We start from the raw sequence: 15454 nt of genomic DNA on the forward strand, positions 1-15454 counted from the left end.
GGACACGACTGAGCAACTGAACTGAACTGACTGAACTGAAACACCAGGGGCGAGATGCAAAGTTCCCTTGGCTCTTACCATCTTTGAAAGCAAGAATGTTCCAAGGAGGCAAAAGCTGTAAAAACAGATACCAAAGTTATTCCTGGGGACATACAGAAATAGTTTGTTTATTTAAGATGGAAGCAAGGTGGAAATATACACCCAGAGAGGAGTGCAGGTGTCCTGAAAGAGCAGCACAAAGAAGCTAGTCTAGGGATTTCACACACACATACAGGGCTTCCCTTGTAGCTCAGTCAGTAAAGAATCTGCCTGCAGTGCAGGAGACCCGGGTTTGATCCCTGGGTTGGGAAGATCCCCTGGAGAAGGAAATGGCAACCCACTCCAGTATCCTTGCCTGGAAAATCTCATGGACAGAGGAGTCTGGTGGGCTGCAGTCCATGGGGTTGCAAAGAGTCGGGCATGACTGAGCGACTAACACTTACTTACTTACATGTCTCTATCTTCCCTGGTGGCTCAGTTGCTAAAGAATTTGCGAATTTGCCTGCAATGCAAGAGCCTCGGGTTCGATCCCCAGGTCGTGAAGATCCCCTGGAGAAGAAAATGGCAACCCATTCCAGTACTCCTTTGCCTGGAGATTTCCATGAACAGAGGAGCTGGCAGCTGACAGTCCATGGGATCCCAAAGAGTCGGACATAACTGTGTAACTAACCTTCTTTCACTTTCACTTCCATACACGCATCTATTCTTCCCCAGCTCCCCTCCCATCCCCACCCAGGCTGCCACATCACATTGAGCAGAGCTCTATGTGCTATACAGTAGGTCCTTGCTGGTTATCCATTTTAAATAAATCAGTGTGTACATGTTGATACCAGACTCTCTAACTATTCCTTTCCCCTCATCCTTTCCTGCTGGCAACCATAAATTCATTCTCTAAGTCTGTGAGTTTCTTTCTGATTTGTAAATAAGAGCACTTGTATCACGACTTTTTTTTTTTTATTGCCTTTCTTAGGTACTTTTTTTTTTTTTTTAGTTTTTTATTTTTTAAATTTTAAAATCTTTAATTCTTACATGCATTCCCAAACATGAACCCCCTCCCACCTCCCTCCCCATAACATCTTTCTGGGTCATCCCCATGCACCAGCCCCAAGCATGCTGCATCCTGCGTCAGACATAGACTGGCGATTCAATTCACATGATAGTATACATGTTAGAATGTCATTCTCCCAAATCATCCCACCCTCTCCCCCTCCCTCTGAGTCCAAAAGTCCGTTGTACACATCTGTGTCTCTTTCCCTGTCTTGCATACAGGGTCGTCATTGCCATCCTCCTAAATTCCATATATATGTGTTAGTATACTGTATTGGTGTTTTTCTTTCTGGCTTACTTCACTCTGTATAATCGGCTCCAGTTTCATCTATCTCATCAGAACTGATTCAAATGAATTCTTTTTAATGGCTGAGTAATACGCCATTGTGTATATGTACCACAGCTTTCTTATCCATTCATCTGCTGATGGACATCTAGGTTGTTTCCATGTCCTGGCTATTATAAACAGTGCTGCGATGAACATTGGGGTACATGTGTCTCTTTCAATTCTGGTTTCCTAGGTGTGTATGCCCAGCAGTGGGATTGCTGGGTCATAAGGTAGTTCTATTTGCAATTTTTTAAGGAATCTCCACACTGTTCTCCATAGTGGCTGTACTAGTTTGCATTCTCACCAACAGTGTAGGAGGGTTCCCTTTTCTCCACACCCTCTCCAGCATTTATTGCTTGCAGATTTTTGGATCACAGCCATTCTGACTGGTGTGAAGTGGTCCCTCATTGTGGTTTTGATTTGCATTTCTCTAATAATGAGTGATGTTGAGCATCTTTTCATGTGTTTGTTAGCCATCCGTAAGTCTTCTTTGGAGAAATGTCTATTTAGTTCTTTGGCCCATTTTTTGATTGGGTCATTTATTTTTCTGGAATTGAGCTGCATAAGTTGCTTGTATATTTTTGAGATTAGTTGTTTGTCAGTTGCTTCATTTGCTATTATTTTCTCCCATTCAGACGGCTGTCTTTTCACCTTGCTTATAGTTTCCTTTGTTGTGCAGAAGCTTTTAATTTTAATTAGATCCCATTTGTTTATTTTTGCTTTTATTTCCAGAATTCTGGGAGGTGGATCATAGAGGATCCTGCTGTGATTTATGTCGGAGAGTGTTTTGCCTATGTTCTCCTCTAGGAGTTTTATAGTTTCTGATCTTACATTTAGATCTTTAATCCATTTTGAGTTTATTTTTGTGTGCGGTGTAAGAAAGTGATCTAGTTTCATTCTTTTACAAGTGGTTGACCAGTTTTCCCAGCACCACTTGTTAAAGAGATTGTCTTTACTCCATTGTATATTCTTGCCTCCTTTGTCAAAGATAAGGTGTCCATATGTGTGTGGATTTATCTCTGGGCTTTCTATTTTGTTCCATTGATCTATATGTCTGTCTTTGTGCCAGTACCATACTGTCTTGATGACTGTGGCTTTGTAGTAGAGCCTGAAGTCAGGCAAGTTGATTCCTCCAGTTCCATTCTTCTTTCTCAAGATTGCTTTGGCTATTCGAGGTTTTTTGTATTTCCATACAAATCTTGAAATTATTTGTTCTAGTTCTGTGAAAAATGTGGCTGGTAGCTTGATAGGGATTGCATTGAATTTGTAAATTGCTTTGGGTAGTATACTCATTTTCACTATATTGATTCTTCCGATCCATGAACATGGTATATTTCTCCATCTATTAGTGTCCTCTTTGATTTCTTTCATCAGTGTTTTATAGTTTTCTATATCTAGGTCTTTAGTTTCTTTAGGTAGATATATTCCTACGTATTTTATTCTTTTCGTTGCAATGGTGAATGGAATTGTTTCCTTAATTTCTTTTTCTACTTTCTCATCATTCGTGTAAAGGAATGCAAGGGATTTCTGTGTGTTGATTTTATATCCTGCAACTTTACTATATTCATTGATGAGCTCTAGTAATTTTCTGGTGGAGTCTTTAGGGTTTTCCATGTAGAGGATCATGTCTATCACAACTTTTTTGATTCTGAGTATAAAGGATGTCAACAGATGCCTCTGCCTCTCTGTCTGACTTATGTTGTTCAATATGACAATCTCCAGGGCCATGCACATTGCTGCATATGGCATTATTTCTTTCTTTCTGATGGCTGAGTAATACTGCCCTGTGTATATGTCCCACATCTTCTTTATCCATTCGCCTGTGGGTAGATGGTTAGGTGGCTACTAGGTTCCGGCTGCTGTGAGCAGAGCTGCGTGTGTCCTCTCAGACCCTGTTTCCTCAGAATCACCAGGTGCAATGAATCCCATAAGACGGAGAAATGGTGACACATCATGACCTCTCTCGTGGGTTAGAAAACAAAACTCTCACATACTTCAAGCTTTCTGGAGTCCTGAGATGCTGATTTAAATAGCACTAGCATAATAAACAGGCTTCCCCAGTGGCTCAGATGGTAAAGAATCTGCCTGCCAACGCAGGAGACACAGGAGACGCAGGTTCAATCCCTGAGCTGGAGAGGTCCCCTGGAGAAGGAAACAGCAACCCACTTCAGTGTTCTTGCTGGAGAATCCCATGGACAGAGGAGCCTGGCGGGCTACAGTCCAGGGGGTCACAAAGAGTTGGACACGATTGAGCGACTAACACTTTCACTTTCAGCATAATAAATTATTAAGGGAAATAGTCATAAATAAAACTTTCTTCTGTTGAAAATAGGCTGAGGTGATTTCTCCAGACACAGAAAGAATCCCTGAGTCCTCTAATAGCAGATGGTATTTTTTTTGCAATATCATCTGCAAGAACGAGGTCATGAGGCAGAGTATAATTATCCACAAACTAGAAGACGATGAAAAATGTCCTGTTTGTGGATATTTCTTCAAGTACTTGAACATTTCAGTTTAGAAATTCCATCACTTAGCACCAGGAGAAGGTGGCTAAATAAATTGTTTCTGTGTTTTTTTTTTAGAAATGCTGTGTAGGATTTTGTCAAATGTGATAAAGCCCATGAAATGATGCATCTACTGTGACATCGTATCTGGAAAACAGACTCAGGATTCATGGGGTCTGATCTCCTGGATCTAAAGTGAAGAGCAGGAGAAAGGCAGATAGAGCACCTGCCATGCTTCCTGGGAGCACCGTCTCCTGCAGAAAAGAAAGAGGCCTTGGTCCAGGAGGCTGAGGAACTCCTCTCACTTTCCTGGGGCGGCCCCTCCCCAGGCCCCCTCCAGCCCTGCCCTCACTGAGGGGCTCCTATGTCCTCCATCCCCACCCCAGGCCCAGCAGCTTCTTGTCAGCTCCTCCTTCCTTCCTGCACAGTCACCCCAGGCCCTGACACCCCCTGCTCAGGCTCAGGACTGGAGCCAGTGAGGAATCAATCTGCTCCCTTTACTCAGGTCCAGATCCTCCCCAAGGGGGGCCTAAAGGACCAGGAAGCAGGTCCCCGGAGGAGGGGCCTTGCTTCCTGACAGCCTTGGGGGCTGCAGGGAAACCTCCTTCCTTCACTCCCCTCCAGCCTCTGAGCCAGCAGCTGACAGCTCTAGGGACCAGAGTCTCTGCCCCCATCTCTTCCTGGTCCCTCCCCGCTATGCACCTCCACCCCACCTCAGACCCACCCATCCGCAGGCACCTCTGCTCAATGCAGAGCCGCTCAGTGATGGAGGCTCTGGGTCCCCAGGAGGCTGGGGTCGTGCAGGCCACACTGAGTCAGACCTGTTGCTGCTCCAGGAGCACAGGCCTGGCCTCACCCCTTGCCCCAGTCTCTGCTGTGGGGCTCCTGCCTTGCCTGCTTGACCCACACCACTTCCTGTGAGAACAGGCCTTTGGAGTTGGGTCTGCAATTATTGCTCTTGGGTGATATGGGGTCTTATTCACCTGCTCATTTCTAGGGTGAAGAGGTTCAGTGAGGGGCAGGGGTTGGCTGGGATTCACCTTCCCCGGCCTCACACCAGGCCCTGTGCCCCTGCCTTCCCTCTGAATTCTGCCCTCAGTACCTGCTCCTGAAAAGGACTCAGCCCAGGAAGACAGTTATGGCGAAGGGGAGGAGCACGGGGAGGATCCAGGTGATGTGCTTGATGGCTGTGGCCGAGGACTTCACTGTAGGAGGGCCCGTGGTTGGTGATGCTGCAAGGAGAATAAGGGTGAAGCCCTTGTCCAGACCCCAAACTCGGCAGATGCCGCCTCAGTCCCCCTGACCCAGGTACCCCTACTATGCAGCCTGCTTGCACCCACACGTGGAAGCCCTTGTGACAGGTCCTCAGGCGAGATGGGAGGGAGGGAGGAGCCCAGTCTCCATGGGACTCTGCAGCTAATGGGGAAGCAAGATTTCCAACAGAGTCACTCAGTCCTGCTGTGACATCAGAGATGGTGACATCAGGATGGAGTCCTCAGGAGCTGACAACAGAGGTGCTATTGACAGATTTCCAGGAGGATTGGTGACATTTAAAAGAAGGTTCTGGAAAGAGGGAATGGTAAGAAGGAGACTGGAATCATAGAGATGCTCTCATGTTTAGGATCAGTGAGAATCTGTGTCCAACAGTACAAAGGCCTGAGCTGTGAGGAGAGATGCCAGGAGGTGGAAGAGGAAGGAGGGTGACAGAGAATCCCCGGGCCATTGTTCTCCCAGGACAGCTCACCTCTGACGGGTCATTTCACACACACACACACACACACACACACACACACACACACACACACACAGAGGGGTGGGTCCATGTCACCATGAGAGAACTACCACTTTCTCCTACTCTTCTCACTTACCCGAGGTCTTCAACATTTTCTCCCAGCACACCATAAAATCCTGAAGCCAGGCCCGACAGTCTCCCATGGAGACTGTCCTGAAGAAGTCCGTCACAGCCCTGTCGTTCTCCCATTTCTGTTTCATCCGCCTCCCTTTAGAATGAACCATTGTCCAGAATCCATTCTTCGAATCAAAGAGGAGGCACAGTTGTCCACTGAAGCCAAACTCCCAGGATGCACTGGTGTGTCCATTGCCTTCACGCCAGCATGTCATCCTGGCCTGCAGGGTCAGAGGGCCTGACCCTACCGAAGAAAAGACAGAGCTCAGCCTCTGCACTTGACAGATTCTTTGCCCCACCTGGGTCCACCTCCCCTGGGCCCAGCTAATCTGGCCCTGGTCTCTCCTGCAACATCTGCTCTTTCCATTGGACTACTAGGGAAGGACAATACCCTTTCTTTTTTTTTTAACCCAAAAACAGTGGATGCAGCTAAGCCCCCAGTCTACTCCTCCTGCATTTGGATTTTCCAACTCACCCTTGTCTGTGTGTTTCTCTGGTGTAACGTCAGGCATCTGCCCCTTGAGCAGGTCTCCAGTGTCTCTGAGTGTGTCAGTCTGTGTTTCCCAGGCGCTCATACTTTTCACTTCCTCTCCCAGTGGACCAAGGTACTTGATCTGAGCTCTACCACAGTCATAGGAGAGAAAGATCTTTTGATCAACATCTCCTTGAACCTCACACCATGGCTGATCATCTCTGGGGTGAGGATCAATGGTGAAATTATAGGAAAGAAAACGAGCATCTGTGAAGGCAAAACACAGTGAGGGTGAGGATGGGGAAGAAAGACCCTGAGGCCCTTCCCCCAGTTATGTGAGAGCGGAGTAAAGTGCAAGCGGGCTGACAGAGCAATGACACCCCACAACACACACCATACAGCCAGTGCCCCTCCTCTCCTTGTGAAGAAGGAGGAGTCCCCTGCCTGGCAAATTTCACACATCCTGGCTGTGTCCCCTTGTCCACCAGGTCTGTTCCCAGCATCATAACCTTTGCAGAGATGTGCCAGGCTGCCTGCAGGAAAAGTCTAGATGACAGAGCACTGTCAGAATCTAACCCCGTGTCCTGTGAGAGATGGGGAGCCTGTGGGGATGCCCCTGAGGAAGCAGGATCACAGGGAGAGTGGCAAAGAGGTGACGGCTGAACACAGAACCCAAGTCGGAGAAGGAAGAGTTAATAATTACGGGTCACAGGACTTAGCAAGGCTGGGGAGAAGCTGCTGATCTCCCATTAGGATGGGTTTTGGAAGCCTGGAGAAAGGCCTGGCCCACATGGCATGAAAGAGAAAATCCAGAACTTCCAAGGCAGGTGGTAGAGGAGGGGATCAAAGGCTCAGGGAAGTGAATCTGCCAGGGCAGACACAGTATGAAAGGGCAGGAAAGGCCACCAGGCACCATGGGAAAGCCTGATGGAGTCTATGCATCTAGAGAGGAAAGCGTGGATGGGAACCATCTCCAATAGCTCATGGTTGACTTTTCTGGAAATCAGGGATAGTGATAGGAGACTGTGTACCTGTGGGCTTCCGACTGGAACAGGGATGGAAAATGGGGAAAGATCAGATTCCAGGTGGAGTGTTGTATGGCAGGAGTAAAGCTGGTACAACAGTCAATGTGATTAGTGAAAGTCGCTCAGTCATGCATGACTCTTGTGACCCCTATGGACTATACATTCTCCAGGCCAGAATACTGCGGTGGGTAGCCTTTCCCTTCTCCAGAGGATCTTCCCAATTCAGGGATCGAACCCAGGTCTCCTGCATCGCAGGTGGATTCTTTACCAGCTGAGAAACAAGGGAAGACCAAGGATACTGGAGTGGGTAGCCTACCCCTTCTCCAGCGGATCTTCCCGACGCAGGAATCAAACTGCGGTCTCCTGTGTTGCAGGCGGATTCTTTACCAACTGAGCTATCAGGGAAGCTGAAAGTGATTAGAGAGTCCCAATGTCTGCCAGGGCCTGACTGCAGAGAGCACAATGCTGGCTCAGAGCACAGGGTGATCTAGAGGCAGAGAGATGGTCAGTGAACCTGGATGCAAACTGCTTGAACGACAGACAGAAAACAAGGAGAGACAAACACAAGACTGGATGATCAGCAGGCTGAAAGCAGCCATCCGTCCCAAACATCCCTACCAAAATTTCCAGAACTGAGCCACTTCTCAGAAGGCATCACCAGAGAAAGAAGCCACATCCCAGTGAGGAGGGCCCTTTCATCACCACAACAAGTGCAGAAGTCCTTCCATTCTCTCCCAATAAGCCACATGGTTATTTACTGGGGTCAGTCCAATACTTTGGCCACCTGATGCGAAGAACTGACTCATTGGAAAAGACCTTGATGCTGGGAAGGATTGAAGGCCAGGGAAGAAGCAGACGACAGAGGATGAGATGGCTGGATGGCATCACCGACACGATGGACATGAGTTTGAGTAAGCTCTGGGAGTTGGTGATGGACAGGGAAGCCTGGCAGGCTGCAGTCCATGGGGTCACAAAGAGTCGGACACCACTGAGCGAATGAACTGAACTGGAACTGCAGAAGGAGAAACTATTCCCACATTCATATGGGACCCAGGGTGTTGCTAACACCACGCACAGGATTGTAGCATGATCATGGCCCCCGTGCTGTGAGGTGATGCTCCGAGGACCAGGCAATTAATAGACACCTGTCCCAGGTCCTGCTAACAGTGCTTATCTCTGGGTCCACAGATCCACTCAGTGTCCATTGCACATGTCCTGGACTTCTGACATGAATGGACAGTCTGTGTTAGTAAACTACCATGGGTGAGGGTACCATAGTCGTGAATTCCACATTCACTCTTCTGACCCTGACTCCCCATCCCCTGATAGTACGTGTAAACAACATCATCTCCTGGAGGAAATTATGGAAACGAGTACCAACCTACAGTCTCCCTAGGCCTGCAGAGCTCTGGTCCCTATCTTATCTCCACTGAATTACCACTGAGGTCCTAGGTTTCCTCTAATGGTATATATGAAACATTTCAGGCTTCACAGACCCTAAGTCTCTTCTGCAACTACTGTCCTGGCACAAAAGCAGTCACAATTGATGAATGATGAGTGTGGCTGGACCTGCTTCTTGGGCAGATGACCCAACAGAACTGGTGACGTCATAGCTATCTGTGTTTGGAAAGGTGCTACATGCTGTATGTGGCATTTTACTTGGAGGCTCACAACACAGACTCCTAGTGTCCTGAAGAAAGGACACACCACTTGCAGTGAGAAAGCCCATACCATTTAGTGTGGCTCCTGGTATGGTTCTGCGGCCTGGCAGAGAAGAGGCCTCTGGTCATGGAATGTCAGAGTTGCCCAGCATGATCTGGGTTCACCAACTCCTAACCAGTAGTTCAGATAGCCAGCCATCATAGGATAGAAGTGATTATGTGGCTTGGCATAAGCAGGGCCACAGGGAACAAATCAGATGTACCAGCAGGGGACCTAGGCCTGACACCAGAGTTGATACAGGGCCACTATCCCCTGATCACATCTGTGACTTCATGCAGTGTCCCCTACGGATCCTTGAACCAAGGAAGCCAGTCTACAGCAAGGGGGTGCATTAGCCCATAACAGGCAGATCCACACTCCTATCACAGTCCCATCACCAGAAGCTACAAGGCAGAACACGGTTTGTTTCTGGTTCATAAACAGACAACTGAGGCAGCTCTTGGATGATTCTCTAGGGGATGGGTCACTCATTACTCGGGTCACAAACCAGGACAGTGAACAAGTCTGGTTCTCAGTTGATTTACACATTATATTTGGCTCCTGCTGCTCCACAAACGCGGAAGCTCCTTTTGCACCCAGATACAGATACCAAATTGCCTAAAGAGACCTTGAGATTTACTTTCTTCTGTAGAAAAAAGTCTGTCAACTCCTATCTTAATCAATAACCATTATAGGCTGCTGCTGTCCCAATTCCTAGACACTATGAATATGGGACCAAAGGGTAGAAGTGGGGATGCCCAGCCTCCCCCTCGAGCCCTGTGTCACACTCTGGGAAACCCTGTTCCCATCCCTCCTAAGTTAGGTCCTGGGGGCCAGGTCGGGGGGTTTTGCTGGGTGAGTTATCAGACAGAGGGATAAGATGCCAGTTGAGAGAGGGCATGTTTAGACTTTCTTCAAGAGACAGGAAGCTGTTGGAGACCCTGGGCTTCTTGGGATCATGGAAAAATGAGTAATAAATGGTCTTGTAACCAAAAGGGCCCTAGGGCACCTTAGTGGGAAAGACCACCCCCCATGGTCCCTGCCTGCCTCTCGTTTGTAGAAAAGTTTTAGTCAGCCAGGCCTCCTGTGAGTCTCAAATGGTGGTTTAAGAGTTAAGAATTAGAACATGTGAAGATGGAGAAAGAAATACTCCTTAGGTTGGGAAACGTAACAATTTAGACTGTGAGCAGCCACAGAGCAGTGTCATGAAATTTCCGGTTCCCTGAAAGATAACAAAGAGCTGAGCAGACCCCAGCACATAAAAACTGCGGGCTGCAAGCACACAGACCCCCAGACTGGTTGAAACCATAAGCTTGTGGTGCTCAAACATTCGCCTTGTGCCAACCATTCTGACTGTGCTCAGGCTGATGTGCCCTGCAGCAGCCACCTCTGCCCCCTTTCTAACCTGGAAACTTGGAGGCGGTCTGAGGACATTAGGTCACTATTTCCTCAGGGCTCCTGGACAAACCATCTTCTCCTTTTCCACCACTTGTTAACTTCACCAGTGGTAGGATCTGGGTCATAACCAGCTTCAATTAGTAACAGCCTGAGCTGTCTGGGAGGAGCTTTGACTCCAGGGAGGCGCTGATCAGTCGCTAGGCATTGAACACCTTCCTCATGATGCATATGTAATTTTTTTTTTTTAATAATTGAATTCTTTAATTTTTCAAGTGTTTAAAAAATCCGTTTTATACTTAAGCCAGCCTTGAAGATAAGCACAAAATCTGTTTACTTTTTTTTTTTTTTTTTAATGAAACACAACTCGGGCACCCATTCTGTGCAGAGCACTGTTCTAGGCGCAGTAAAAGGGATTCTTAACCCTAAACCATGACTGCACCTTCTGGAATTGAGTTATCCTCCTTTTCCAGAAAGTAAAAATAAATAAAATCACCATTGTTTACTATTGACCTGCCCCAAATCCACTTCTGGCTCTGAGAACTGCTGCTGCTACTGCTGCTGCTGCTTCTAAGTCGCTTCAGTCAGGTCCGACTCTGTACGATCCCATAGACGGCAGCCCACCAGGCTCCCCCATCCCTGGGATGCTCCAGGCAAGAATACTGGAGTGGGTTGCCATGTGCTTCTCCAATGCATGAAAGTGAAAAGTGAAAGTGAAGTCTCCCAGTCATGTCTGACTCTTAGCGACCCCATGGACTGCAGCCTACCAGGCTCCTCTGTTCATGGGATTTTCCAGGCAAGAGTACTGGAGCGGGGTGCCATATGCTTGGATCTGCCAAATTTAAGATGTTTCAGTGAATTCCTCTCCTACTTTCCCCAAAGTAAGAAGGCAGAACTCCTCTTCATGAAAAAAAATATAATATATTTAAAATGCACTTTTTCATGAAATAGTAGTTTCTGTTTCTATTGTATTTTTCTCTTTTTTTCCTTCTAGCTTTTAAGGTTTCTTCCTCCAACACTGCCTTTTCCTGTACAAGGCAACAGCATTTTTTCATTTTTCTTTTCCTAAGACAAAGTATTTTATCTTATAGACAAATAATTCCCAAGACTCGTAATAAATATTTAAAAAAGAAGAAGAAGCAAGAAACTTAAGGGTTTCCCTGGTGGCTCAGCAGGTAATGAATCCACCTGCAATGCAGGAGACTCCAGCTCAATTCCTGGGTCAGAAAGATCCTTTGGAAAATGGGGAGGCTACCCACTCCAGTATTCTTGAGCTTCCCTGGTGCCTTAGATGGTAAAGAATCCACCTGTAATGAGGAAGACCTGGGTTCAGTCCCTGGGTTGGGAAGATCCCTTAGAGAAGGGAAAGGCTGCCCATTCCAGTATTCAGCCCTGGAGAATTCCACGCACTGTATCGTCCATGGGGTTGCAAATAGTAGGACACAACTGAGCAACTAAGCCCGGCACATTCAAGCGTGAATCAACTACATTACTTTGATGAAGTAAAAACTAAAAAGCACTTGACACTAAGCTAGTCCAAGTATTTGTGTTGGAACAGTTTTAAAAACTATTTATTTTATAATACTGTTTAAAAATTTCTTGGTCAAAAAATGTATACAAACATTTTCAGCTCAACCTAATGAAAGTGATATCTAGAAAATATCCCACATCACTAAGACTGTCTTAGAAAGTTCAGATGCTATGGCATTCCTAAGGCACAGTGTTCTGGAAGACAATGTGCTTCTGTGGTGCTGGGTGATGTATGTGACTGCCTGGCTTCAGTGGACCTCAGCAGGCACCTTTCCCCTGACGCTGGGGGAGTGTGAGAGGACAGTCAGACACAGGCCCCCAGGGCTGCATGGAACCCTGTGAGACACTGGGCCAGCTGCTGGAACTGGGCTTCTCCTCCGAATCTGAGGCCCAGCACAAGCCATCACACAAATGGTTCATCAGGACAGTTGATAGGCTGGGGTATTTGATAACCTTTCATATCTTTAAAGAGTCGACATCCGTGTAGGGTGTTTGACCCAGAGCTATGAACTCCTACAGTATCACTCTGAAGGCCCACACATCACTAGCACTGGAGAACTAAAAAAATTATTTTTTTAATATCTTTTTTTTTTTTTTGGGTTGTATTGGGTCTTAGTTGTGGCACTTGGGATCTTTTTGCAGCATGAAGACTCTTAGTTGCAACATGCTGACTTCTTAGTTGTAGCATGTGGGATCCAGTTCCCCGACCAAGGATCGAACCGGGCCCCTTCACTGGGAGTGTGGAAACTTGGCAACTGGATCACCAGGGAAGTCTGGAGACCTCATTTGTAACCAAATATTCATGAGCCATCCATCGATCCCACGTTTTCATTGTCCCCCACACAGTGAGAGTCCATGGGGAACAAGATTGTGGAGAGCGGCTATCTGTACTCTTAACCTGAGGCTATCATCAATGGCAGAGCTCCTAGCAGCCGGGTCTTTGTGGAGGACTTCTCTTCTGACCAGGTAATCCATTCCACAGGCAATCTGACCTTATGGACCAGGTCCTGTTGAGAAATTGCCTGCGGATTATTGGCCTCTACTAATTTGTGCTTCAGGCTCCCCTGGTGGCTCAGACAGTAAAGAATCTGCCTGCAATTCAGGAGACCGGAGTTTCATCCCTGGGTCGGAAAGATCACCTGGAGAAGGGTATGGCCACCCACTCCATTATTCTTGCCTGAGGAATTCATCGGACAGAAGAGCTTGGCGGGCTACAGGCCATGGGGTGGCAAGAGTCGGACAGGACTTACTGGCTAATACACACACAGACACACAATTTGCAATGCTGTGAAAACTATTTATGATTCTCCCAATTCATGTAAGGCAATATAACCAGGGGTTTTCTCTATCTTATATACACACAAGGGAAATAGGAGGAAGATTTCTGTGATGAAGATCTCATAGCATGCAACGTTCAGTGAGAATCATTGTCACCTGAATTTCAGAAGCTTAATCTCTGTTTTTACAAATGATTGCTGTTCTTTATCTGGATCTTTTTCATCTACATAAATCCCATGGAAAATATGCCCTAAACTACCTTCTTGGAGTACATCCTCTCCGTGGATAGAGTTATCCTCTCCTTGGATATTCCAATATCCTTCACCTTGGCTCTGGCCTCCAAAAGAGTGGCACTTCTCAAAACACTCCTCTGCCCAGCCACAAGGCAGGATAACGGGATGGAAGTACCACTGTTGGGTGTGTCTCCTCTCAGATACTGAGTCATCTGGGACATGGCTGAGACAACTTTTAGAAACTACTGGACACTGATGCTGTCTTCGAGTTCAATTCTTGTCATACTATGAAGGTGAAAAACAGCTAATATTATTACTACAGGAAATATAACTGCATGGCAAACCCCTGCGCTGATATAAAACACAAGGGTAGAAGTAGCTGGAGCTGCATGAACAGGATCATAAATAGTTCTGCTAGTGGCTTTGTCTAAGACCGAAGTTTTTTGTAGCACATTTTCCTTCCTTTCAAATTTCTGAAGAAGGGAAGTTTTTGAAGAATTTACTGTCAAGTTGAGCTTCATTTAGTATTATAATCTCATCATCTACTTTGCAGAAAAGGAAAGCTAGAGCCAATATAGTGCGTGGAAATCCGTCCCCACCCCCCCCCGTGCCCCTCGCACACCCCACCCCCACCAAGCAGAAATGCTGACCCGGGGCAGGTCCACGAAATTGTCTACTTGGAAACCTGCTTATATTCAACTTGGACTCTGCAGGTCAAGTGAAACGCAGGACATCTGTTTCGCCGGGTTAAAGGATAGACGTAGTGCCCAACAAGGCCACTTCTCTACTAAAAAGTTCTGCATCTAGACCAATGAGCCAGGGCACCTGGTCCCTGCTCAGGAAGAGACTCGCACCGGCCCCGGGGTCGAGGGTGAGGCCCGGGAGCTGTGGGTGGAGCCCGGGGCCAGGGGTGGAGCCCTGGGGCCGGGGGCGGAGCCGTGACGCACAGCCCGGGGGCCGGGGGTGGAGCCAGAAGCCACCGCTCTGACAGGAGAGAGCACTCAAGCACGTTTAAGCCGGGAGTGCGCCGCCGCCGCCTCCTGGGCACTCGGGTCCGTTCCGCATTGATAACTTACGGCCGGGAAAGAGCGCTGGTCCCTCAAGGGCTGGGAAATGGAGGGAACAGAAGGTCTCTGTTGCACAGGTCGGGGCTGGAGGGTGTGCTTTCCGGGGCGGGTCTGGGTCTCTTCTCCGCGGGATGGCCGACTGGTCCCAAACGGCCCGGCTCCAGCGCTCCCACTTCCCAGGGGCGGGCTGGACCCTTGGGGGGTTTCAACCCTATTTCCTGCCGCGTCCCGACCCCTCTTCTCCCAGCGTCACTTCCCAAATTCCCGGCATTACTACTTCATCCAAGTCACCCCTGTTTTGGCCCGGAGAGCCGGCAAGAAGCCGGGAGGAGCCTCCGAGGACTAAATGGGCCAGGGAAGGGAAAGAGGTGGGGGCGGCGGCGCCACCCTTTGAAAAGTTTCGTGAAACCCCGCGGACACCGCCCCCATCCCCTTCCCGGCTCATAACCCATCCAACCTCCTCGCGTTCCCCCGCCACGCCCCGCGCAGGGTCATCCCCGAACTCACCGCTGGACGTTCCGCTGAACAAGACCATCGAAAGCAAAACGAGGCTGGTCTTGGATCCACCCATCTCTCCCTTTGCCACCTGGATCCCAATTTTTCAGGAGTGCGAGGCTGCCAAGGCAGAACCCGCGCTCCTCTCCCGCTAGCCCACAGCTGCACTCTGGACCTCGGCTCCTGCCAGGACTGCCTGGCCCGCCCCTCCGCCCTCAGGCCCCGCCCCAGGTTTCCTAGCAGTAACCACTAGGAACCCCCGCGCCGCCGGGGCTGGGTGGGGCATCCTAACAGCTCACTCCCTCCGTAGCCCGGCTTCCCTGTGTAGTCGCCCGCCCACTTGCTTACGCGGTGCGCCAACTCTCAATGGTCAACAGGAGACCGCCTAGTTCTTGTTGCTGAAGCTGAAAGGCCAATACTTTGGCCACCTGATG

The 15454-nt window shown here is 48.3% G+C and overlaps 1 protein-coding gene and 1 pseudogene across 2 annotated transcripts; both read right to left on the reverse strand.

Moving 5' to 3' along the window:
• Positions 1-976: 976 nt before the first annotated feature.
• LOC114116137 (UL16-binding protein 3-like) lies at positions 977-15191 on the reverse strand. Of its 2 annotated transcripts, none has more exons than XM_042253607.2 (5): positions 15033-15191; positions 6300-6563; positions 5787-6062; positions 5021-5150; positions 977-4172 (listed from the first exon to the last, which is right to left on the reverse strand). In XM_042253607.2, exons 1-4 carry the CDS (start codon positions 15094-15096, stop codon positions 5038-5040), a joined length of 717 nt encoding a protein of 238 aa, XP_042109541.1. In that variant the 5' UTR covers positions 15097-15191; the 3' UTR covers positions 977-4172; positions 5021-5037. The 2 variants fall into 2 exon arrangements, with proteins under 2 accessions (XP_042109541.1, XP_042109540.1); XM_042253606.2 differs by having other exon boundaries at positions 5787-6068.
• On the reverse strand, positions 12187-15020 carry LOC121820198 (tyrosine-protein kinase RYK-like; annotated as a pseudogene).
• Positions 15192-15454: the final 263 nt, after the last annotated feature.

Source organism: Ovis aries, chromosome 8 (assembly GCF_016772045.2).
Source record: "Ovis aries strain OAR_USU_Benz2616 breed Rambouillet chromosome 8, ARS-UI_Ramb_v3.0, whole genome shotgun sequence".
NCBI classification, from domain to species: domain Eukaryota; kingdom Metazoa; phylum Chordata; class Mammalia; order Artiodactyla; family Bovidae; genus Ovis; species Ovis aries.

What these genes read in the sequence shown, in the direction of transcription:
- LOC114116137 (XM_042253606.2), bottom strand. Translation starts at nt 15,096, where the DNA reads ATGGGTGGATCCAAGACCAGCCTCGTTTTGCTTTCGATGGTCTTGTTC. An exon ending in GTTCAGCGGAACGTCCAGCG is followed by an intron (nt 6,564 to 15,032) that starts GTGAGTTCGGGG and finishes TTGCCTTCACAG; the next exon opens with ATGCTCGTTTTCTTTCCTAT. An exon ending in GAAAATGTTGAAGACCTCGG is followed by an intron (nt 5,151 to 5,786) that starts GTAAGTGAGAAG and finishes TTCTCCTTGCAG; the next exon opens with CATCACCAACCACGGGCCCT.